Source organism: Nothoprocta perdicaria, unplaced genomic scaffold, assembly GCF_003342845.1.
Source record: "Nothoprocta perdicaria isolate Ctin4 unplaced genomic scaffold, notPer1 scaffold_389, whole genome shotgun sequence".
Lineage (NCBI taxonomy): Eukaryota > Metazoa > Chordata > Aves > Tinamiformes > Tinamidae > Nothoprocta > Nothoprocta perdicaria.
This window is the reverse complement of record NW_020455631.1, coordinates 329,264-354,129: the sequence shown is the minus strand read 5'-3', so window position 1 is coordinate 354,129 and position 24,866 is coordinate 329,264. Positions and strand designations below refer to the sequence as shown.

At 50.0% G+C, this 24,866-nt stretch overlaps 2 protein-coding genes across 2 annotated transcripts in view; one reads left to right on the top strand and one right to left on the bottom strand.

Annotated features, from left to right (window-relative positions):
- Positions 1-604, bottom strand: part of DISP2 (dispatched RND transporter family member 2) — a 16,721-nt gene extending 16,117 nt beyond the window's left edge. The window contains exon 1 of the mRNA XM_026044866.1: positions 517-604. Within this exon, the coding sequence (XP_025900651.1) occupies positions 517-604 (88 nt within the window). The remainder of the gene's footprint in view (positions 1-516) is intronic.
- An 11,385-nt stretch (positions 605-11,989) lies between these two features.
- The window catches only part of CCDC9B (coiled-coil domain containing 9B), a 29,582-nt gene continuing 16,705 nt past the window's right edge, over positions 11,990-24,866 (top strand). The window contains exons 1-6 of the mRNA XM_026044857.1: positions 11,990-12,097; positions 13,662-13,775; positions 14,682-14,786; positions 15,403-15,465; positions 15,851-16,018; positions 20,167-20,316. Of these exons, the coding sequence (XP_025900642.1) occupies positions 12,086-12,097; positions 13,662-13,775; positions 14,682-14,786; positions 15,403-15,465; positions 15,851-16,018; positions 20,167-20,316 (612 nt within the window). The 5' untranslated portion in view covers positions 11,990-12,085. The remainder of the gene's footprint in view (positions 12,098-13,661; positions 13,776-14,681; positions 14,787-15,402; positions 15,466-15,850; positions 16,019-20,166; positions 20,317-24,866) is intronic.

Sequence of the window (24,866 nt, the reverse complement as noted above, 5' to 3'; positions counted from 1 at the left end):
CGCCCACGCGGGGAGCCCGCCGCCCCCGCCCCTCCGGCGGCGTTACCAAAGGGTCCCGCTTGGCCCTCATGCTTTTGCCAGCATTGAACAAGTGAGGGAGCGATTGGAAAAAGATGGGGGGGCAGGGGGTGAAATAACCCCGCGGGATTCGGGGGAGGAGCTTGTCGTGGTGCGTGCACGGAGCTCAGGCGTCTTTCCTTCCCTGCAGGAGCCTGCTAACGTTCGCTGAAGCTGCCACATGCTGGGCATGTCCCTATGGTCTAACTGTGCACATCCCCGTGGTCTAACCACTCACAACCCCGTGGTCTAACCCCATGCTTGTTCCCATGGTCTAACCACGTGTCCCCATAGTCTAACCACACATGTCGCCACTGTCTAATCACACGCGTGTCCCCATGGTTGCAGGGAGGAGGCCATCCAGGGAACTTGCAGGCAGCTGCTCCTGGAACAGCCTCTCCCTTCCAACGGCTGTGACTTTACTCAGGGGAACGGTCTGGGCCTTCCATGTCACCTCACCTCTGGCCATGAGGGTGGCAGTGACCTTCTCTCTTCTCAAGACCTTGTGCAGGAGCATGGTGATGTCTGTGACCTTCTTGTTTCCCATGGCCTTTCATGTGGCCCTCCCGGGGCTGCGACCACCTCCTTCACTGGAGGGCGTGATGCTTTGCACCTCCYCTGCTATGGAAAAGCCTAAGCAAAAAAAGGAGGGTATCAGACCAGAGAGCATCCAATAAATCCTGCTAATCCCCTAGCAGCTTAGGATAAGCTTTTCCTGCCTTAGTGATTTAAATGCCTGAGACAATTTGAAGAACAAGAAGCTTTTCCTAATGCTGCTGGCATGGAAGGCTCTCCCACTGCAGGCTGACACCTTTCCAAGACCAGCAGCGAGGAATTCCGGAGAATGAGCTGTGGGCAGTGCCCGCACCCATGCGACGGTCCCTCTKGGGTGCTGCCCACAGCTAGGTCATGGGGCTGTCTGGTAGGGCCAGCTACGCGCCAAGTAGAAGCTGTGAAGCAGCTCACACTGCGTGAACCAGTGGGAAAGGCTGAGAGGGTGAATCCACTGCCAGGCGCTGTTAGGGTTAAGGTGATGACAGTGAGACAAGGTGTGATTTCCTTTCTTCCTCAAGCTAAATAATAATGCTTACAGCATTAATAATAATAATAATAATAATAATAATAATAATAATAATAATAATAAAGTGGTGGGAGCTGAAGGAAGAATGGGCACAGGCTCTGCTGCAGACTTGACACCCGCTTGCTCCTGACAGACAGCACATCCTACCGCTCCGAGGCTGACTCAGCCTGCTGTGTACAGCCTCTCTGCGAAGCAGGGGTGGTAGCACTTCCTCCCTCCCCTGGCTTCACAGTTTTCTGTGTGACCTGTGGAGTATTTGACACGTGGATTGCATTTTCTTTCCTTCTTTTTTTCTTTGAAACTCACTTCATGGCTCATAGCTGCTGCTAACAGTTGCCCAAGGCTCTTAGCGGGCGCCCGCTGGTCCTTCTTGGAGCTGTTTTTACAAAGCCAAGGTTGGAGCAGTTAGTTGAGTCGCATGTTGGCTTTCTGCTCTGCTCTGGCAGAAGAAGGAGAGTTGGCTCCTAGCCCTGGCAACCAACTGAGGCCAAGTGCAAAGCCTGCTAGCGCAGCAGACCAACAGCATCCGGCTGGTACCTGTTGTCCCTCCAGGACCAAGAAAAGGGAGGGAGGGAGGATGAGGGAGGTGGGTGATGAGGGAGGTGACAAGAAAGACTAGAAGAGAAGGGAAAAAAGGCGAAAAAAAAGAGGCAGGGAGCAGACATCTCCATAGAGAAGTGAGTCCTCTTGACATTTTGACCCTGCTCTGTGTTTGTGGCAGATGAAGACAGTTACCTCCACTGCCAGACCTGCAAAAGATGAAAAAAAAATTTACATTTGAGCTCTTTTTATTTATTTTTAACATATCTTTTTTTTCTGCACAGCTTATTGCTTTTTCTAAGCCCCTTGGCTTGCCGTCCATCCACAGTGCTTTCACAAATAAAAAGCCAAGCTTTGTCCTTCCTGCTCCCCTCCGTCTCAAGAGATGTCCACGTTAGAAATTGCCACTCCTTTTCCTTTTCTAGGTGTGCAAATTTCCCCCAAATTTGGAGCCTCCTCCCCAAGTCAATACTGAGGCTCTCTTTGTCTTCATGTGCACAAGACAAAGCTTCAAACACTTGGGGACCCTTAGATCTCCCATCATTTCCCAATACACTTTTACTTTGCTGCCTCACAGTCACTGTTCAGCGTGGACCACGCTACAACACCCTGCCTTAGCACAAGCTACTTCCAGAGCTGTCTCTTTTAGTTCACTGCAAATCGCTGCTTTACTCCAAGAAGAAATGAATGGGTTCACGATGTCCTCCGTCCCTGCAGCCGAGCTCTGCACTGCACACACCAGGGGTGGCTGGCAACCAGGGGTGGCTGGCGCAGGGTGACACCCATGGCATTCAGGCAGGACAGTGGGCTGGAGCATCCAGGCCTCACACTGGCTCCAATTTGCAGTCTGTTGCCTGATTCTTAACGTTTGGTCTTGGGTGACTTCAGCTTATCATCACTGAAGCTGTCACAAGGCATCCCTTGCCTTTGCCCCCACTCCTCTCTGGACAGTCAGGAGAGGAGAAGAGGCAGGGACACGTCTGAACCGACTGTCTGTGCTATCAGGAGATACAACCCAGTGTGTCCTCCTAGTTCACCTTTGCCACTTGCACAGTGGCAGTGTTGCCTTTGGGGACAATTCTAGCCTTGAATCTGGCATTATGGTTCCCTGGGCCATGCTGAGCCTCCAGCATCCCTGTAGCTACCTTGCGAGTATATTCTTTTAATATGGGGCCTTGGCCATCTCTTTTTACAGAGGTGAGCCTGCTGCCTGCCTTCCTGAGCCTTGGCTGTTGGCTTTGCTYCCCCAGAGCTTTTCTTCTGGGTTTGGTCTCCTTTGGAAGCACAGTCCAGGCTATCTGGTGGTCTTGAACTATTTAACTGTGCACAGGACTAACACCATCATATGTTAAAATAGGTGCTATAGGCCAAGAGACTCATGCACAAGAATATCCAAGCTGTGAAGGAAAGCACTTGATTAGAGTTTACAACTGGAGAGAAAYGTGAGGATCATTTTGCCCCAGTGTCTCACAGGCTGCTCTATTTCCATTGGTCACGGAGAGGACACCTGCAGCAGAGAGGCATTCATGGGGTGCACGCAATCCACTTAGAGCCCCATAGCCCCACAAGGGTCTATTGACTGGGTTAGGTGGATTCCCCCAAGCACCTGGGCCAGGAAGCTGAGATGTCAACATTACCTGCACACTGCTACAGCTTCTTACAAGGGCAGATCCACACAGTTCAACTTCCCTCATTTAACAGACCCACAATACGCAGCACCGGTGTGTACATGGCACCCAGAGAAACAGCTCAGCACCAGCCAGTGTAGCCACATCACACAGCAAGGCTCCAAAACAAGGCCCTGCCATTCTGGCCAGACTCTCCCGTTCTGCTACTTGCCTCTTCTGCTGTGCATGTCTGGCTTTGTGGGCAGCAAGTGCCAGCACAGAGGACAAAACAGCAAGTCCTGCAGGCCTTCTGGCAATGCATACAAACAGGTTGCTTCAAATACAGCTACATTTGTGCCATGGCATCCCCATCCAAAGAGGAGAGTGGCAGGGAACAGGAGCTCCTTCCAGGCCTTTTCCCAAACCAGCTACTTGAGCACTCTCACACACATGTGGATAGTGCTGAGAATGAACAGCTATTGCAATCCTGAGAACCCAAAGCCCCTCTACCCCAAATCTAGTTGGCTCTTGCCCCTGTATGAGCACACACCTTCAGGTGTGTGACCGCYGCATGCTTGACCAGTTTGAGACAGGTGGAACCAATTTCAGTGGCCTTGTAGGAGAAGCAGGTACCCCAAAAGATTGCATCTCCTTAAGGAACAAAATCCAAGAAGGAACAAGACGGATGAATAAGTAGAGCCCCCAAATTGGTTTGGGGCCATAGGTGACACCCATGAGCTCATTTCTTCTGAGACCACCATTTTGCCCGTCAAATGTCCACCTAGAGAAAGAACCGGTTTCCTCCTCAGTGCAACACCTAGCTAACCACTATGGGTGGCCCMGCAGGACAGAGGCAGGGTGCTCTGGATAAGTCTCTTTGGGTGGGGATGCATCCCTGATGCCCAGGGCCTCAGGAAAGCTGATGCCAAAGCTTCAGTTTGCATCAGCATGCCAGTTTCCAAGAGATGTGCAATGTCTTTCAGGTTTGCAGGCAGCAGCGTTTGAACTCTGGACCTGTCGCTGCCCACYGTAGCAATAGCATTACCTGGGTTTTCTCCTCTCAAAGCCAGTGGCAGTGCGCTGCTACATCTCTTCCAGGYGGGGAGATTTCCACACTCACAGCAGCAGCAGCTTGGGCTCTTCTGCCTCGTAAACCCCATTTTCTGCTCAGCCCATGAATTTGCTTCAGTAGCCAGAATCCAAGCCCATGGAGGGACTGTTGCTGTGTTAGCAGATCAATCCCCATTCACCTTCATTTTGCAGAGCTGATTTCACCACAGCAACGTAGGTGAATGTAGCTACCTGCCTTCTGCCACACCAGGAGGGTTTAATTTAGATGTAGAAACGCGTCTCATTTGCAGGTTGAATGCCAAGACCTGAGTCAGACCCATTTATCCAAAGAGCCACTCACATCTACTCAGAGGCTCATGCCAAAACTATCAACACTTTGTGCCTTGAGAAAAGAGCCTAGGTATGCATTTGTTTTCCTGCATGGCACAGGTCCGATTTGCAGAGCGCTGGCAGCACAGTGTGAGCAATGCACTGAGCCCAGAAGGACGTGCATATCTGCAGACCTTTGTTGGACACCATCTTACACCAGCTGACAACTCCTTTTACAAGTAGTCAGATCAACTTTCCTATCTTAGGAAAAGGATCTTAGCCAGGGTGATGTGATTGATGAGTCTGGGATGAGGAGAAGAAGGGGAAAGCCAGACCAAGGGCAACTCCAGCCCTGATCTACTAGCTATGGCCATCTGGTCACGCAGCCTCTGCATGATGTGGGAGCTTGTGCCCTGTGTCCCTGGGGACAGCTGAAGGGAGCGATGGGCAGAGAGGCCGGCCAGTGCTATACGCTATTGCTATGCATCCCTTTTGGCCTAACAGCATCCACAGACTTGGATTTACTCCATCAGCCCTGCAGCTCATCCCTGCTCCCCGACCCAATGCCAGGAGAAGGAGGAAGAGGTGAGGAAGGATCTCACATCACAACRTGACCTTGCACCCAGCGGCTGCCTTGTTCCTGCCCAGGACCCTGGGAAGGCTGTAGCCCTCTCTCTTGCAGGCCAGGGCACAGAAGTGAACACAAAAGTGCTGCTTTTGGGTGAGTCTGCCTTGCAGCTATGAGAGCTCCTGGGCACAGTGCAATCCAAAGCAAATAAGAGGTGCAATTAGTCTGCAGCGACTTCAAAAAGCCAGGAGGTTCCTAAAGGCAGAACTCAGCATTGTCTTGGCAGGGAAAAAATAAATCTCAYTGTAGAAATATTGTACCATTTTCTGCAGTGCCTCGTGCTGGGCCTGCAGCCATGTTTGTCCATATGTTCACACCATTTCCTGGTGTGATTGACAGTGAGCCAGTTCCCTCAGAGCATCCTGAGACATCCAAGTCTACTTCATCCTGTCAGGAGGGGCGGGAAGTATGCTTCTTGTCAGGATTTGGGGGACACATTCTCAGCCTGGGTAAGGTCAGAGAAAAAGATGGGATACATCGATGTGTTTTGAATAACGGTGTCTATTCTGCCACTTTTTTTTTCAGCTTTGAAAAGACTTGAAATTCATAGCTGCCTTTTAGTGGCACAGAGAATCTTGCYGTCAGCCTCAGAGCATGGTCCTATCGTACTTGGCCCTGTTCTTCATGCCAACCAATGCTTCTTSTGTTCTTCTTCAACCAGCACTTCAAAACCAGCCATCTCCTTTCCAGGCTCCTGCAGTTTGTGTCAGACCCATGTTCAGAGCCTGTTCCTCCCACGCTTCACAAAAGCCAAGCGCTAGAATGACTGAGTTTCTGGGGGATCAKCGACAGCTTTCAGGTTTCTCCATGCTTGTGGAGGCAGATCTGGCCTTCATCTGTCCATCATCAAGTTCTGCATGGGTGAAACTCCCCCTTTTTAAACCCTGAGAATAAATAAAGGCATGAGAATAAATAAAGCTGGTTTTATCTTGTGTTGGCTCTTTTAAAATGTACCTGAAGGTTCATGTAGGTATTTTAAAAGCACAGTTTGAAAGAAAGTGTTATCAAACAACCAAAAGGCCTTTTTCTTTTTTGAACACATAGAGCACGGACAGCTACAATATTTCAAAATATTTATTTTTTGAAGCAGAAGATTTACTGACACAGAGTATGTCCCATGAAAAAAGGTCTGTTCTCATGAACTGACATTTTCCCAATTAAAACAAAACAAAACAAAACTTAACAGTTCTCTGAAGTATTGTTAGATAAAGGTAGACAGCACCCTGGAGACTTCAGTCCTGTGTTTGGCATGCAGCCCTTCTTGTCAGCAGACAGAAGCATTTAAAATATTTCCCTATAGGTGCCTTCGAATGGAGCAGCACAGCACTCCTGGGAGCACTCAGCCTCTGCGTCTCCCTTTCAGCCTTGAGGAAGAAAGCAGCAGCACCCAGCGTTTCCTTTCTTTTTTTTTTTTTTTTTTTTTTTTTTTTTAATTAAAAAGCATATTTTAGAAATGCTGACAATATTTTAGCTGATACTTCCAGAAAGAAGGACTCAAACTTTATCAATGACAGCAGGTCAAAGGAAGTGCGTTAGGTGAAGTCTCTAGCCCTATCACTGAGTAGGAACACAGAARGTCCTCATCTCAGCAGCTACTCGGTCCAAGCAAAGTGTACAGAAGACCCCAGAAGGTTCTTTCTTGAGTACTTGTCATCTTGAGAATGAGCATGAACATGGGAATTTGTAGACAGAATGGCCTGAGTAGGAATGGATGATTATCTACATTTTCAAGAGTTTTCTGCTGCTCAGCCAGACAGGAGTAGTGCAGCAAGTACCTCCACCCTTTCTCTCCACCCAAGGATTAATTACTGTTGAACTTGTTCTTTAATATTTAATTGCCACCTTGGCTCTCCTTTTCATCTCCTCCCTTCTCAGGTGTCTCTGTGCATCTTCCAGGCTGGTCCTTGTGCTTTCCCTGGACTGCTTGTCTGAATCAGCTCCTGTACCTCATCTCTGCACAAGAAAAACCCCTCTCCCCGTGACCAGACCCCCAAGGGAATCCATGCAACATCAATGTGATGTGACACTGCTGGAGTCCATGAAGAGTCTTCACTACAGCTTAAACTCAGGAGCTGAGGTTGGTTTCTGGTGTTTGCCTCTGAGTGCTACTGACAGAGGGAAGTGAAATGRTTTGCTAGGGTTTTGTTCATTTGGRAGCTGTGTTTGCTGCTTCTTTCTTGCTGCATTGGACTGAAAGTGGGTCACGGTGCAATGATGTAGACCCACAACAAGCTTGTGTCAAATGAGTTGGCTCTTCATAGTTCCTTCCTAATTCACAAGGGGCAAATGAGCACRTCAAGAAACAGTAACCTGCATTGCTGGTGTTGGTTCTTGACCCACTCGTTTGCCCCTTGAGAACTGCAAGTTACAGGCCATCAGGCTAGATCTCTCTCCTCCTCCTTGATCAGAGCAGAAGCTGTGTGCCGAAATAGGGACAGTTTTCACCCATGGCAAACCAGTCTGTGGTCTTTGTGCTTTTCCCAAGAATTGCATTTCCATAAAAGATGAAAACAACCTGCCCAACTGGCTGCCCCAGCCACTTTTKAAAGCCTGGCACCCTTCCCACATTGTATCTTGTGTCCTATATCTGAAGGCTGGGGTAGTGAATTGGTTTAGTGAACCTGTATTAGACCTGGCTGTGCATGTCTGGAAGTGGGAATGGCTAATAGGAACCTACTTACCATTCACTGAGTTTGTACGTACTGTGGAGGCCCTGCACCAGAACTACAGGTTTCTCCAGGAGTGGAAAATGTCAGGTGAAGTCATGGGATTTTGAGCGGCAATAAACCCGGGCAAGTCCAGATCTTCCTCACAGGACTGGAGCCAAGAACCCAGGGGCTGGAGTGATGCACAAGGAGGGGGAAAGAGGGAACAGACCAGACCTCCAAAGGGAAGAGTGGTGCTGCAGAGCCTTGAGGGATCTTTGCACAAAGGGTAGGGTTTATATCCCTATGGGAAGCAACTCCTTAGCAGAGACAGACAGAGCAATGATTTTCAGTGATTTTATGTAGGATTGAATTGCCATGATAACTATTAACTAGCTTTGGCAGTTCTCATTTTATTGGTGTATTAATATGTTATTAATATGTATTAATATGTAATATAAAATAAATATCTTAGCAGTCCTTCGATCCCTAAAATTTTCTCTACCTAAAGCCTATTTAAGACTTCTGTCTGGTTCCTCCTCCTGGTTTAAGGAATATGCTGACCTTTCCTCYGGCTGGTTTGAGGCAATGCCTAAAATGTCTTTTCATCTTAGTAGTTCCGGCTGGCCAAAAGACTGGAGCTGGGAGTAAGTAGAAGAGATAAAGGAAGAATTTTCTTATTACAGGGAACTTTCTGCTGAGGTTGCTACAAAAGGTGCTTCTAGACCTCTTCTTTGATATACTGCATGTTTTCCTTCCTCCCTTCATCCGATGGGCTTGCTCATGGGGGAGAGGGCTCACTTTCCTAGCTCAGAACACATGGCAGGAGCATCTCTTAAACTGGGCCATGCAATTTATTGGCAGTCCTAGGAGATGATATGAAAGCGGCCTCTCAGTGGAGCCCATATTTATGCTCCTAAAAGTGGTTTTTTTGGCAGCTGCCTCCCAGCTTCTCCCAGCAGTTACCGAGTGCCATCTGTTGACTAAACAGCAGTCATGCAAAAAATGGAAGGGAGCTGGGCCTGAAGCTGGGTGAAATACACTCTGGAAAAGTGTGGACCCATGTCAGCATGGGACTGAGCGGTTCTAAAGGGGTTCTCATAGAGTGCAAAAGGAAAAGGAAGGAGGCCTTCAAGCCAAGGCAGTTTCTACTTGAGAAAGGACTGATAGAGGAAGGCCAGGAATGCCTTTTGGGGCAGTCAGATTCAAGATTTATTGATAGATCTCTTTCTTCCCCTGAGACTTTCTGTAAAATGGAGAAACAGGGAAGTCAGACCGACTCGCTGTCGAGTGTGGGACAATCCTCATGTTCCTTGCCTGCTGTCGAATGCTGTGTCCTGGAGCAAGACGCTGGGAGGTGCCTGTCAGAGATGGTCATTTTTGCTGTCAGGGAAATAGGAAGAGGTTTCACAGCACCCAGCTAGAGAATAAGGAGCTCAGAATTAGGCCATTCAACTTATTAAAGGTCTTCTGGAGATTGTAGAATGTCAGCATGAGGGTGGTGGACAAATTCCTGGGTGAGTAATTAAGCTGGTATCTCTAAATGTTCTTGGGATGTAATAGGGTTGTAATATATACTTGCTACATGACAGAAAATTGCTGCCACCGACTGCCTTGGAGAACTGTTGGAGAGCCACCGAGGTGGGGGTGCCCAAGCAAACAGGTTTCAGATTGTCCTGAGGTCCTGCAGGATAAAACGTCCCTGGGAAATGTCAGCTGTTTTGCCTGTCCTTCTCACTGGAGCAGGAGCCTGGGGCCCATATCTGGTTCCTCTTCTCACCAGGTAATGGGCCTCTGGGTCTCCCTAATCCCCAGAACTGGGACTGTGGACCTGTATGATCATCTTCATCTTGATGCAGGCACTGAACTGCTTGGAAGGCAGCATGTTTCAGCACACTTAGGAGCAAAGAGCCTCTGTCAATTCAGACAAGCTCTCTGTTGAGGACAGTCTTGGTAGAACTGCAGCCTTTTCCAGCCAGGACACTATGTGTATGCAAATGAATGTAAATGTGTTTGACCCCATTATATTTATAAAGTTCTGCTTTCTATATCCTGTGAGAATCCCAGGAGCACAAATAAGTCTCCAGACCAGCCAGTTCTGTCCCACTGTTGAAGCTGAAGATGCTGCTCCTTTAACTGGACCCTTTTGCCCATGGGTTTCTGTGTCCAGAATATTAGCTGAGTGCTTAGGTTCTCATCTGTCTCAGATGATCATGCAGAAATAGAAGCCTGTCATTCTTGCCTCTCAGACATGGTAAAGGCCAGCTGAGAAATGTCCAGCAGCAGAGTAGCCAACACTGCCCTAGAGAAAACTGCTACTCTCCAGAGAAATTATCAAAGGATCTTCTGGGGCTTTCCATGCCTGCTCATGGCACTGCTCTGCACCAGAAGATCTTGTCCACACCAGCAGTAGCAGCCACAACATGGGATGCCATCACCTGCAGAAACCTCTTGTGCGCACTTGGCTCCAGCTCCAAGAGCTTGAGCATAATATGTCCCCCAAGTTCCTGGGAAGCACAGGTAGCATTGTGGATATGCCATGCATGGATCTGCTAGGGCCTTGTGCAGAGTCAGGCCCTGATATCTGACTATGTGGGTCYCTATGTTAACCTGGACACAGATGCTGACCATGTGCAGACTTCTTGAGCCCAGGACACAGCCATCATATGAACAGGCAAATGCCCTAGTGCAGTGTTACTATGATCTTTACTCAGCCGAACAGCAGATCTTAGGGCTATCACTGTCCCTCTGGCCACTAGAACGTTGAAATGAGTCACCGCTTCACTCACACAAGGGTCTGTGCCCTTTTGGAAACCCATAGTAACCCCATCCTCTCTGCACTTCTGGTGGCTTTCCAGGGCAAAGAAAGGCTCCACACCTCCTGCATGTGCTTGTCTATCATAAATTTCTTGCGGAGCATATGGGCAAAATTCTTATGTCGTTCCTCTGGTTTTCCATCCCCAGCAGAGTCTTCATTTTCATCCTGAATGCAGTGGCACTGCCTGGGGAATGGTTTCCATTTCCTTTTATCACACCTATGAGCATTAAAATGGGTCAGTCTTTCCCTCTGAGCACTCTTACTGGGCTGTGCTTCCAGCTTCTCCCATGCCTTGGCTTTGATCCCCTATAGTTACAATGACGCATGGTGGAGGCATTGGATTCAAAGTYCTTCCAAGTCTTTGGGAGGCTTCCTTTGAGCCATGGTGGATTTGGAATGAAAACCCTGGTGAGGGCAAGTCAATGACTCATATTCCTTCTTTGGCTTCTGGAAGTCGCTTGAGCTGCTCCAAGGTGTCAGAGGGGATAGGTGGGAGCAGCAGGATTTCTCCTTAAGGTCTTATTGAAGTAGCGAGGGGCTGTGCTACATGAAGGTTGGGGCTGWGGAGAGGTCCTCATGCAACCAAATCCTCCCCACAAGTGCTCCTAGTTCCTGTTTATTTGCCTTGAGTCACTCCCTCTGGTGAGGGATGCTTTGAACTCGTAGGTGGCCTGGTGGGGTCCTAGACATGGAGCCTCAGACACAACCAGGGACAGAGCCATGAGGAAAGGGTCCTGCCAGTTTCCACACCCTCCATAGTTTGCTCTGCTCTTGCCCTTGCTCATAAATTCAACCAAACAAGTTCATGTCAAGTATCTTCCCACCTAACACTGACCACTTTAAGAGCAGGGATGGCAGCAACAGAGTCCTGAAAAGTGACATGGCACAAGGCTGGGGGTCCCATTTCAACCTCCAGTCCTGGGCGAGACCCTTGGGACTCCACGGGGCTGGTGTAACCACAGGTGGGCAGCTGCGCATGGAGCTGCCGGTAGCTCCCGGCAGCTCCGTTCTGCATCGTCGACCACGGCTTTTCCCACCTCCTGCAGGGAGTCGGTGGCATCCAGGGAGAGTGGGGCGGGAGGAAAGCAGTGAGGGGGGAGGAAAGGGGGAGTGTTTCTTTTAAAAAGAGGGCGAGAGCGGAGAGGAGGACGCGGRCGCTGGAAAGCCCTGTCCCCGCTCGGGATATTAGGCAGCCGGTGCTCTTGGCCGCGAGCCCGGGGCCGGCCTTTTGTCATCCAAACACCATCCCCGGGGCTGYGCGGCCGGCGCTGCTGAGGCCCGTCTCATGGCTTGCCGCGGCTAGGGCCCTGCTGGCGCCCGCCTGCCGACATGCACCGAGCCGTGAGTGCCGCCCGCGCCGGGGCCGAGGGGTCGGGGAGGGCGGTGGGGCGTCCYGACCCCCTAGAAAGGCCCTCGTTCYGTGACGGCCTTCAGGGAGAGGCCCTGGGGGTCCATTGTGCCCGGGGCAGGTGGTGCAGCTCTGGGTGACTTGTTGGTCGAGAGTGGGGGAGGCTGAGGCGGAAAGAGGATGATGAGCAAGGAAGGCTGCGTGTTGCCTCTGCCCACAAGGCATCGGGCTGCTGCTGTGGTGCCGGGAGCTGTTTTGGGGGGTATTTCTGCTGCGTTTCTTTCACCGCCGAGGCCCCCCCCGGCTGTCTCCACTGCCCTCCTCCTTGCTGCGCTCCCAGCACTAGCGCCGCAGGAACGGACGGTGACAGGAGCATGGGAAAAAACCCTCTGCTCGTGGAAAGGATCCCAAGGGATCCCCCAACTGGGGCACAGGGGAAAGACAGACGGAGCCCCTGCCTCCTACATGCACCCTGACAGTAGCTYCTTCCGCCATTCCGGCTCATCCTGTGGAGAGGCGTCCGGCCCCGTGGTCCCCTGGGGCCACTTTCCCGTTGGCCTGGCAGTGGCGGAGGGGGGTGCGATTCGCAGCCGTCTGCCAGAGCCATTTATAACCGCCTGCCCCTGTCGCCGGGACATACGGGCGCCTCGGCCTCCCCGGAAGAGCTTTACACCAGGGAGGGCGTCGCAGAGCTGCTTGGCATTGCCGGGCATCGGCCTTGGCCCTGGCACAGGCGGCCGAGGAGGGGTGAAGTGGCACCCGCTGAGGGAGGCAATCGCACAGTAATGGCTTCACTACCCAAGGGGAGGAGCAGCAAAATGTCCCTTGCAGTGGGTTGTTTCCAGATGGCCATGGTAATACCTCTGGGTCTGGGACAGGACATTTCTCTTATTATTTATTTATTTATTTATTTATTAAGTTATTAAGATGATGTTTTTAAGCTTCAAAGAGACGTGAGGATGAAAGGGCCGTGGTGCGGGGCCCAGCGCGCTTGGGTGCTGCCCTCCAGCTGCCCGCACCCCCAGTGTTTGGCAGACACCCAGGCTGCCTGTTTAGTCCTTGACAGGCAGCTCCCACCCAGGTGAAGGCCAGTATCTTGCACTAGGTGCCCCCCAAATACAGGATGAAACCACAGCCTGTATCCTGCTGAAGATAATATTTGTTTAAAATTCTGCTCTTAGAAATGGGCTGGATTTTTCTGTGCTCTTCCTGTCCTGAGGAAATACTAACAGCTCCGCTGCATGAGGCACGAGACATCAAGGGGCAGCTTCCTCACACRAGTTCTGTCAATATGATGGCCAAATAGGTTGACCACTGATATTTTTCCACTCTAACTACCTCACTGCTGAACAAAAATTGTAAAAACAAGTCAGCTCTGTCAAGAAGAACTCAACTTACAAGAGTCAGCGTCTTTCTTATAGAGGTCCAGCGAGGAGAAATCATAGGGAAAGACTCCTTCACTTACCCTCTACCTTGCTGGTGCGAGCAGAAGGAGCAGACTTGTGTCTCATTGGCAGTAGACTGTGACTGAGAAGGCCTTTCTTCTCCTGCTCCCAGGATGCCACTGTGGATGATGCTGTGCTAAGGAAGAAGGAGCAGAAAGATGTTGAGCTCGATAAGAAAATCCTTGCTTTGCGGAAGAAGAATGAAGCGCTCATACGTAGGTACCAGGTAAGCCTGCCTGGCACTCACCWTCGTTAGCCCTATTTGGAGGCTGTTTGGAGGCATCAAACAGTGATCAAACATGAGAAGGCATCAAACATGTGAAGAAACTGGACAGCGGTGTAGAAGCACCTTCTCTAGATGACGTTACTGTGTGAGAAAATAATTGGAGTGCTGGTGTTTCTGTGAGTGCAGAGGGATCCTAAAGGGAATTCCAGGTCCAAAGGATGCCAAAGACAAGCCAGGGCTTTAGCTGCCCATTGCTTACTTTGGCCAAGTAAGGCTACCTGAAGGCCCACAGRAGATGCTGGCCTGGCTTGTTCAGGCTATTTTGGGAAAAACATGATGGTAACTAGGAGTTCTCTGGGGGTTCATCCGCCCTTCTTCATGAAGGTGCACACAGAGCAGCACAGAGACCTTGGTAGGATCACTGGAAGCTGATCCTAGCAGAAGGTCCCTTGACCTGTCTGCAGTATGCTCACCCGAGGCCTGTTCAATGTTTGCCCACTGGGCAGGCAGTCTGGAGTCTCCTTCTGCAGGCCCAGTGTCTTACCCAGCCACTCCACATGCCCCATCCTAATCTTACCCAAACYTCGAATCTATCATCCTTGTCCTAGGCATGGTGTCTGAGCACAAATTACTGTGTCATTTTTCAGGTAGGGAGGTGGCTCCATGAAYCCTCCAGGAAATCTAAAACAGGAGTGCTGACAATGTCTGTAGGTAGCCAAGGACTCACTGAGCACCCCAATCCACTGGTCTGTGTTTTGGTGGCTCCTGCTGGTGGCTTTGGGATTGTATGTATGCCCATCTCTATGTCCCCACAGAGTCCAGGAGCTGCCTCTTCCCAAGGTGACTGAAATCATAGCCTTCAGCCATTGCTCATAGGACCTGATGATAAGGACTTATCTGTTTCAGGAAATAGAGGAGGACAAAAAACGAGCAGAGCAGGAGGGAATGGCTGTTACCTCCAGGAGACCCAAGCAAGATGGGCTCACTATCACCATCACCAAGGCTCACAACGTAAGTGCTGCCTCCTCCTCGCCGCCAGCCACCTCTCGCTTGAGCCCTACCCCAGCAAGTTCAAAGTAGCATCTCTGGTGGAGCTAGCCCCCAGAACAAAGCCTTTTTGGCCTTGGACATAGCTCCCAAGCCCTCCCAGTGGGATGTAAGAGCTCTGCGATGATGTCTGCCCCAACAGATGTTAACTGATCCACACAAACAGATTTCCAGCTGTGCCCCAGGCACATGGTGTGAACAGGCAGGTAAATGGATATGTGCCCAGGCTTCTGCGGCCCTGGATGAGCTCCAGGTGCAAACGTCGTGTGTGTCTTAGCCATTGGAGGCATCAAGAATGCCTTTGGGGTGCCTGAAGGCCGGGCAAAGTCCTGGTCTCCGTATGTTCTGTGAATGAGTGGAGCAAGCAGCCTGCAAAGCACTGGATATACTTATGAGTCCTGCTAAATCCCCAGACCAGTCCTGCTCTAACCCTTGGGGATTCCAGTGCAGACCCTGCGGCCCCTTCTTCCCCCCTACAGGCTCTTCGATCCCAGCTAGCACAGTGCCCACTCCACAGGCTCGGAGTGGCCCTTGCTTTTCTTCAGAGGTGTGTTGTGGCACACATTTTTCTCTCATGCAGGACCTGAAAGATGCAATTACCCAGACTGAACACTATGGACAAGATAGCCCAGTCCTCTTGATGGTGAGCACGACCCTCAGAAGCCACCTCCTTGGCTTCCCAGGCCACCTCTGCCAGGAGTTAGGCTCTCCTGTGCTAGCTTAGAGTGCTGCGGCAAATAACCAGTGCCAACATGTGTTTCCCCAAACCCCAACATTTTAGCCTGAAATGTCAGATTTGTCAAGCGCAGAGGATTTTCCGGAGCCRCCGTCCCAGTGGCTTTGGCTGCTGGGCAGACAAAGGGCCCCTTGTTCTGCAGGAATGTCAGGGCGCTGCACACAGAGAGTTCCCTCCGGGCCAGGCCTGCCCTTTCCCTAGCTGCCCTCCTCTGCTCGTGCTCAGGGGTTTCTGGGGTAGGGAAGGGAACCCCGGGGCTAGCGTTTGCTRACGTGCAGCCTTCGTTTCCCAGGACAAAAGGGTGGTGAGCGAGAAATGGGGGAGCCCYTGTTCTACGAGCCCCGGGCTGGACGTTGGCAGCGAGGAAGATGAGGAGGAGGAGGAGGAAGCAGACCACATGTTCACGTTCCGGATGGGCAAGAGGATGCAGCTGGCTGTTACCATGGACAACAAAGCCAAGGTGGGTCTGTCCTCAGGAGCTGTCCCCTGCCCACTCCATTTCTGTCTGCTGCTGTGATGCTTTCGTGTATCTAACATGGCTTGCATTTTCCTGTCCGTATCTCATTCACTGGAACTGGCCTCTGGGCCTTGCTGTGCCTGCCAGCAGCTCCATCCCACCACATGGAGCCAGTTCCCTTTCTGTAAGCTCGGTCACCTCGTTGTCCCTTCAGACCATCGGTGCCTTTAGAAAACTGTAGCTGTGAGCCTGGGAAGGGGAAGGAAATAAGTAGGAGCTCAGACAGATTTATCTGCATTATTCCCCAGCTATTCCCAGAGAGGCAGTTATGGTTGGCTTGTAAAAACAGCGTCATTTCTCCCTGGTGAGGCACCAGAATTGCTCTCTTCAGTCCAAAGCACAATACGGAGACAGGAGTACCATGGATTTCTGCTACAGCGGACAACAGGTTGGGCAACAAAAGCCAGAATATACTCATTATATTCAGGCTTAATTATTAAAAAAAAAAAAAAAAAAGGCAAGAAAGGGCAGAAGTAGTTGGAAAAAAAAGCTATTTCTTCATTTCCTAAATGCCAGAGCATCCCCCATGGAGCCTGTGCATCTAATCCCTCATAGAGTCTGTGAATTTAGCTGTAAGGAGCGAAGAGTCCTAACGACAGTGTCTGCATGACAGGAGTCATTCTGTCATTTAATCTGAATGTAAGGAGCAATAATTGCAATAATTGATTAATACTAGTAAGACCCTGGCTAGACAACCCGAGCCACAACACGCAGAGGAGCACAATGCCCTTGTGCTGATGGTGCTCATGTAAAGGGGCAGAAAGCTGGAACCTGTGGCAGCAAATTGAGCTCCCTTGGGCCCCCTGTTTGCTCTTCTCCTGGCCACGTAGCTCTGCACAGTGGACCTGCACTTGAAATGACTGCATTTGCAACAYGAATGGCTCTCACAGACGGGCAGGGCCCTGTGGAGCCCTTTCCACAGGACGCTTTGTCCTCCACATATTTTCTTCCCCCCACAGCGTGACAGTCCTTCTCAGTGGGCATTTTCACACCACACTTGCAGTGTGGGCCAGGCCTTGGATATAAGCCAGGCAAACCTCAACTTGCACTTTCTGAATGAGCCGCCGCAAAGGAAGGGCGAGGGGCGAGCTAAGAAATTGTTTAATATTCTTAAAATATTATAGGAGCTAAAAAAGTCCTCTGTGGGCAGGTTAAGCAGAGCGCGCCTTGACAGGACTTGTCTTAGCCAGAAGCAATATGGGGAGTGAGCGGGAGAGGGCATTTCCTGGGAAATCTGGTGGGTGCCCAGGTAGGGTGCCAGGCGAGCCAAGAAATAGGTATTTCTTGGCTCGCCCTTTCAGTCTTCTCTGCCTKATATACTGCAGGGTTTACTTGCCTTGCCAATAAGCTCAGGCTTCCTACTAGGGTTTTCACGGGCTAATGTCCCTTGACATAAACCCGGTAACACTTTGGGGCTTTCGTTGTGTTTGAGGCAGCTGGATGCCTTGCACTGAAGCAAATGGCTTTCTGCAGAGGGTAGCTTTGCCGTCGCTTGCTCTCAGCGCCTACTTTTTTCCTCAGGAAGGACTTTCTCAGTGAGCAATGAAGCCATCTTCCAAATATACCCTCCCAGCACGGGGCCTCCCTGGCGAGAGTCATTTGTGGTGACGTTATTTGTCTAAAACTCACTGCCTAAACACAGTGAGAAGCTCCAGGGAGCAGCTATTGTCTTAAACTAATGTTTATCTGTCTTAAACTAGTGTATCTGGTGTAGAAGTTATGCATGAATTGCCTGCTATTACTCTGCTAAGCCATCACTGGATTTACTTTCTTAATAATAAAAAGAATAAGAATAAGGAGCGTTAGCAAAGATGCCAACCACCTTGTATTGGCTCCTTGTGTAGGGCAGGGCAGCCCAACTCTGCAATACATTAATTAGCATCATCAGCACAGCCTAGGATTCCTGTGCAGGCCTAGGCCAGGATTTAAAGAAGCCAGACTGTGTTACCTTGAATATCCCAGGAAATTCAGGATTACCCCAGAGCAAAGACATATTCTGGGAATAACAAGTGTTGAGGAATAAAAGTGATGCACAGTTCCAGTGCCAAGTAACAACCAGGCTGAAGTGATTCAGGGGCTCCCAAGTAAAGTCAGCACATATTTTCAGCCTCTGAATCACTCCAGAAATAGAGAGCAGCCTCAAAGCCATGTCAGCCAGCATCCTCAGCAAACTTAGATGCAGTCTGGCTGGCCCTTGGTCATCTTTTGCTGCTGCTCTACCTACAGAAGTCCTTCTTGCTGCCCTTCACATTTCTCACCTCCAGTTTCAGCTCCTGGTGAAGCTCTGAGCTCTGGTTTTCCTATCTCCACCCCTACACACCACCCAAGTGATGCTTCCAAATTCTTCCAGATTTACTTCATATTAAGGTGTCTGCCTTTTCTCTTGACTATCAACTTGCACTCCCTCAGGGAAAGAGTCTTCATGTTTCTGGGGATGGTTAACGGGAGCTGTCTGCTCGGTCCATGGCAGCAGTGAAAGCAGAAGGCATTGATGCAAACAGAAAGAAACACACAGAAAGTGCTAGAATGGCATTCAACAGCTTGGCAGCAAATCCTTACTTTGCATGTGACACGTGGCTTCACTTATGTCAAGAACAGCAGAAATGGCAAAGGTCCCACTAAGGGCAGAGAAATTTATTAGAAGCTACAGCTGGAAACTGAAACCAGAGCTGTACAAACCCGAGGGAATTTATTAAAACAAAATTAAGATCCCACCATGTCCATGTAGATCTGGCTGCCAGAACCAATGGCAGTGCGGGAACCTACCGCTCTACTTGCATGCATCGCAGTAACCCCAGAACAACCTCTGCTGAGACAGCAAAATAAGACAGATGTGAAACTAGAATAAACAAGAAACTGTAGGTCTGATGCTGGAAATACTCCACCACCTCCTAAAGCATTTATCATGTGTTAGGAAGCTCGATGACTGGACAAGCGATAAAAAAAGTCTTGCTGACGGAGGCTGTCTACACTGAGGCTCCCTCTGTGCTAACATCTGCACTTCTGGCAGAGCCCTGTGGAGATGAGGCTAACGGAAGGCATCTTGATGTCATATGTCATGGCAAATTCACAGAGGCTTGCAGGACTTCCACACAAATCTGAATTCACCAAAGGGGGTGTTTGTTTCCACAGCCAAGCTCATAGCTGTGAAGAGTTCCTTATTTTCCCCAAAGGTTACTTGGGGATTTTTGAGCTCCTTTGCCAATCAAAACTCTGATACATGTGGAAGTCCAGGGAGAAAAGCAGAAGAAAATGTACCATCCTGTTTGCTCATCCCTGACAGATGAGCTGGGGAGTCATGCAGATGAAGAGACAGGATCAGAGTAAAGATCAAGATGTTTTACCMAGTCTCTCATCTCCCTGTAAGGCAAGAACAAAAAGGAACAAAAGTTATGGAACTAGATGCTAACTTTAAATGAGAAAAACAAGGATCTTTGCACAGAAGTTCTACTCCTTTGTGGAACTGATGGCTGAGTGCAGGAGCTCAGCCAGCTCTGAAGATATTTAGCAAAATAAGAACCAGATGCAAATGGGTGCAGTAAAGACACAGGCTGATACAGACGGCTAGAAATCATATCTGACAGTGGTAAACTGCCCTTCTTCAAGGAGTTTATGTATCAGCTTTCTAAACTGTTCTACTGCCGAATAAATTGTTCCAGAAATATGACGCACGACGCTTAGGAAGACCGTAAATTATCAAGGATTAATACACTTTAGGGTGGAAAACAGTGTGCGTGCGAGGCCCATCCCTTCTCTTTCACCCACTAGGCTCCAAAGTAGCCTTCCCTTTTACTGGGACACACTGACTGGGGAGAGAGCACTGTCATATCTGTGCCAAAAGGTGGCTTGCTTACTTAGCCAAAATAAAAATTAAACCTGTCTACTCAGTTTTTGTATTGACCKTAACCTATCGAGGGTGGCAGCTTTACCAGTCCAGGAGCCTGACTATCTGGCCAATATTTTTCTTCTGCCAGTCTGAGATCCTCTGCAATCTGCTCGCCGCTGTCCTAGGGAGGGTATTGCATGGGCTATATCCTACATATTGCACAGGCCTAGTGGAGGTGCCATTAAGCTCATCCTGTCCTTTGCAGGGCAAGCGGATAGTCAGTGAGAAACGCGCCGAGTGCTTCGGCGGCCCGGGCAGAGTGCCAGAGCTGAACGAAGAAGAGATGAATCACTTGGTGGCTTTCCGGCGGGGCAGACGGATGCAGATCGCCATCACCATGGACAAGAAGGAGAAAGTAAGTGCCCAGCACACACTCAAGTTGTAGAATGTCCTAGAATCACAGAATTGTTATGGTTGGAAAAGACTTTTGAGATCATCGAGTCCAACCGTAAGTCCGTCAACACCCTACCTATTAATTCATGTCCCTAAGTGCCTCATCTATGCATTTCTTGAACATTGCTAGGGATGGAGACTCCACCACTCCTCCGGGTGGCCTGCTTGATTACTCCTTTCATGTAATGCCTTTGATGCCATGCGAAGGGCCATGGGGCTAGGGTAGGAACTGGTCTCACAACAGCGCACTAGAGGAGAACAGTTATTAATAGTGTGGGGCTTGTCATCCCGAAACTTCTTGGCTTCCTTGGCTCTGCAAGACCCAGCTCCCGCAGGGCCTGGCTATAACCTACTGAATGAGTTGGCTGAACCTTGCYGATCTCTGAGACATATTTCAAATACTTCAGTGCAAATACCTTCCTCTTTACACACACACGAGGCATGTTGTATTTTCCTCTTCGGGAGCTTGCACAGATAAGTAGGAATGCCTGCAGCAAACGGGGTCAGTAATGACTGCTAAGGAAAACAGCACTCCACCGGAGCTGCCAAGCACACCCAGGAACGCCAGGAGACCTGTGCAGCACCTTCTCTGGGATGGCAGCTAAGCATCTGGTAGCTGCCCATGTTCAGCTTCTCCTCCTCCCCAGAGCCTAAGGATGCTCCGAAAGCCTACGAGCTCCTTTCTCACTGCTCCTRAGCACTTCCATGAGTGCCATAAACCTCCTCTTAGCCAGCCAGCCTCCTCCTTCACTAGTGAAGACCTGGTCCCTAGAGGTTCTCATGGCAGTTGTCACCTGGTTCAGCTGAGGCAACATGTGCACATCTAGGTGAGAAGGTGGGTGACCTGGCTTCCAGTTACATGAGCTTGAGGCCATGTCTGCTCACGCCTTTTGGCATGAACCACTGAGGATATGAGGCTTGGAGCTACAGATTGGTGATGTCCCTAAAGCCAGGCAGATTGGAGTTTGATGATTCCTATAAAGCTGTGCTTTTGAAACTCTACTTTCCAGTGTTAATGAACCAACTAGATATATGTCAGATTCCAGCTGAGCTCAGCAGATCTCCCTTTGCCTGGTGATTTCTYGGTGCTCACCAGGCCCTATTCCAACCACAGATAAAGAAAATCCCTTCTTCATACTTACACAGTCACAGCTATGTGTAGCTTCAAACAACAGTCAGCTACAACATACAGGACAGCACCAAGGCTGTGCCATAAAAAGGCTGTGTCCATAAAAACAATGGCCAGCCCAGAGACCAGCAGCTTCCGTAGGATTCAAGGGAAAYGGCAGCAAAAGGAGTAAATGGAAGGGGTTTCATGGCCACCCTCCAAACCAGAAGGACAAGACTAGCTTATTCCACCAGCACTTGGTCAATCTTTTCCCARGATCAGTGACAGAAGCAGGTGGGGCCTGAAGTGACAGGTCACGTGGTTACACATATGCCAGCTTGTGTTGGAGGAGGGCAGGGAGACTTGATCTGGCCCGGCCTGTCACTTTAGCTGTTTTACGCTGAGGAAAGACTTATCCTTTTAAACAAGTGCTTCCATTTCCTGGTAGCCATCGGGCTTGCGAAATAGAAATCCAACGAGTCTAGATTCTGCCTCAGTGCGATGTGTCTCCAAGAGGCACCAGAAGAACCTGCAATGCAGAGAGTGGATTTGAATTAGAAATACAAAAACATATAGAGCCTTTATTAAACAACCTCAGGCTGCAGAGCATGTTATGGGGATGATGAATACACTAGCTCATTTTAGAAAGAGAGGCCGACAGAGGCAAGGGGCTCTGCACGCTCTGAGAGGACCCAAGTCCTCCCTGTGCTGTTGGAATCATGGCACCCACAAACGCTGGCAGCCCTGAGCCTTTGTTCTTGGGAGTCCAGCTCCTCCCTGTTAGCCAGGGTTGGAGTGTGCCTCCTAGGGCACAACAAGCACATGACAACAACTCCGAGCCCTCCAGTACTGCAGTGATTTTGCTATTTATTTTAGGTTCATTTCCCCACATGTGAATTATTTTGCATTATTGCTATTGAATTTCATCTATAATTTTATGATGCTGGCATTCAATATCAGGAGATCTTTTGCAGTTCTTCCCTGGCAAATTATGCTGTTTGCCTTGAATGATTTAGTATCAGCAGCAAACTGTCATCCCTCTTGTCTTCTCCTCCTCAAGCCCATTTGTGAACACRTTGAGCATCAAATATTCCAGACCTTTCCTTTCCCCCTTCTGTTTTCTCTCCAGTAATTAGTTCTTAATGCAGAAGACAAAACTCCAGTTTTCAACCCAGATGGACCAGCTGCTGGGGGACGTTGTTGGGACATCATCATTGCTGTCTGAGTAGCTGTTTGTGAGGACCCAAGCTGAGACCCAGATTCAGTCCAACGAGGATTAGCTTTTGAGCTCCCCCATCATCTGGATGCAGAAATATCCTGTGGGTATTTTCAACCCACCAAGCCCCAGCTGGTTCCCAGCTCATTTGGGATTATTTGTGCTGTCCCTCACCTGTGGCATCTAGGAGAGGATCACATCCATCATCCGGGCTGCTCTCAAACCTACCTCCTCCTCCCCGTGCTTGCCAAATGCACTCTGTGAGAGCATATGAAGAGCATCCTCGTTATGTTGCTTTTTTTCTCCCCTCTATTTTTATTCAAGAAGAAAACAAATCAACACAAGAAGAAGAAAAAGCCTCCCATTCTTGCTACCCATGGTGCTTCTAGCTAGCACCACACTGTCGGCCCCAGACCACATCACAGSCTGCAGTGGCTGGGGAGGCTGCCAAAGAGGAAGTGCAAGACAAAAAGCTATTTTCACATTTTCCCTTTGCTGAACAGCCCTGGTACCTTATATTACCCAGGCGTCTTTTTTTTTTTTTTTTCCATGCACTGAAAGACAGTGTCTCGTGATGGAGAGAGGCGCCATGTAGCCTCTCTTTTAATGCCCAGAAAGGGCCCTCGCTGGCTCCAGGTCATCCAGCTTGGACATGGATAGACACATTGCACTTCTCTGGCCTCTAGGATGCTGCTCGGCCATCTCAAGGCTCGGGCAGCACAGGCTGMGCCCCAGGAGGAGATTTCTACTCCCTGCAAATGGTCTGTTGTCCCATGCGGCTACCTGGACTTTTCCTGCTGGATTCTCCCACTTCAGGAGGCACCAGCAACCACGTGGGGTCCTAAGAGAGAGGCAAAGCAAGCAGTTCCCCTAAATCTTTGTTGCTTTATAGTCTTCTGAACCAAAGACCAAACTGCTCGTTCTTGTCTTAGGAATTTAGGTGGCAGGGGGGCAGAGCCATAGGGCATGGAGTTGCYAGTCTGGATCCTTCCCGCCCCATCTCTAACTGCTTCATCCTAAACACGTCTGCGTCAGGGTTTTCACTGCAAGCAGAGCCGGGGGTAATGCCCAGTGCCGAGCAGCCGTTCTCCTGAAGAATCACTCCGTGATCTGGCAGCGTCCCAGGATCATGAGCACACGAGGGCTGTGGGCTGGCAGCCCAGGGCCAGCGGAGCACGGTGGTTAATTAGCCGGTTGCAAATCATGAGCAGCTGATACTGCTTCGGGGCTTTCGAGTTGCCGTTTTATTAACAGAGTTTCCGAGGATGATGTATCAGAAATGACTGTGGGCAACTGAGGGACGCAAAAGCCACTCTCACGGATGGACATGGATGGGAGGGAAACCAAATTCCCTGTGGCAGGAGAAACACTTGGCCGACGGGAGCAGGAGAGAGGCAGAGAGGATGCCCCCAAAGCCCTCAGCTCGCTTGAGGTGCTCCCATCAGGCAGATTTTCCAAAGGACTCAGGGGAAAAAATATCATCTCCTTCACTGAGTGAGATTTTAAAACATCCTGCCAAGGGGGAGAGCTGTGCATTCGCAAAGCAGCCCCGGGCTCTTTGGAAAAGCTCCTGTGCAAAGGGAGAGCTGATGCCGGTAGCTCAGGGAGGTGGGCAGCTGATGCATCTGTTGGCCCTTATTTTTAAAACAAGAGAGTAATAAAGCCCAGGGACCTCAAAGCCTATCAGTGTGTTTGGCTCAGAGGCATGTGGGTCCATGGGTCCRGACACGGCAGCAGCACCGTCACCCTTACACATTAATGAGAGCCATGTGCATGCAGAGCTTGAACCCGCTTAGTGTCAGCGAGCAGCTGACATCCTGGAGCCACATCAAAGCCTGCCACACAGCCGAGGAGATGAGAAAACCTYGTGTAAACCTCAGGATGAGCAAATGTGCCTGTCCTGGTCACCTTTGGGCTTTTACTCCCTCCTCCAATTCCTTCCTCGGTGAGCAGGAAGAKCTGAAGTGCCGGATGACAAACGCCACTGTCATCTTTCCTAATTTTGGGAGTGGAGARGAGGAAGGAGCAGRAAAACATGCTTTGCCTCCCTGTGGYCTGGGTGTGTTGTAACCRGCGAGCAGCAAATCCAGGGCAGGGCAGTGTGGTGCAAACGAGAAAAATCTGCTCTGGAGCCAGCATGAAAGCAAAGCTACCCGTGTTTTCCTAACTGTGCAGCTCCAACCTGCTT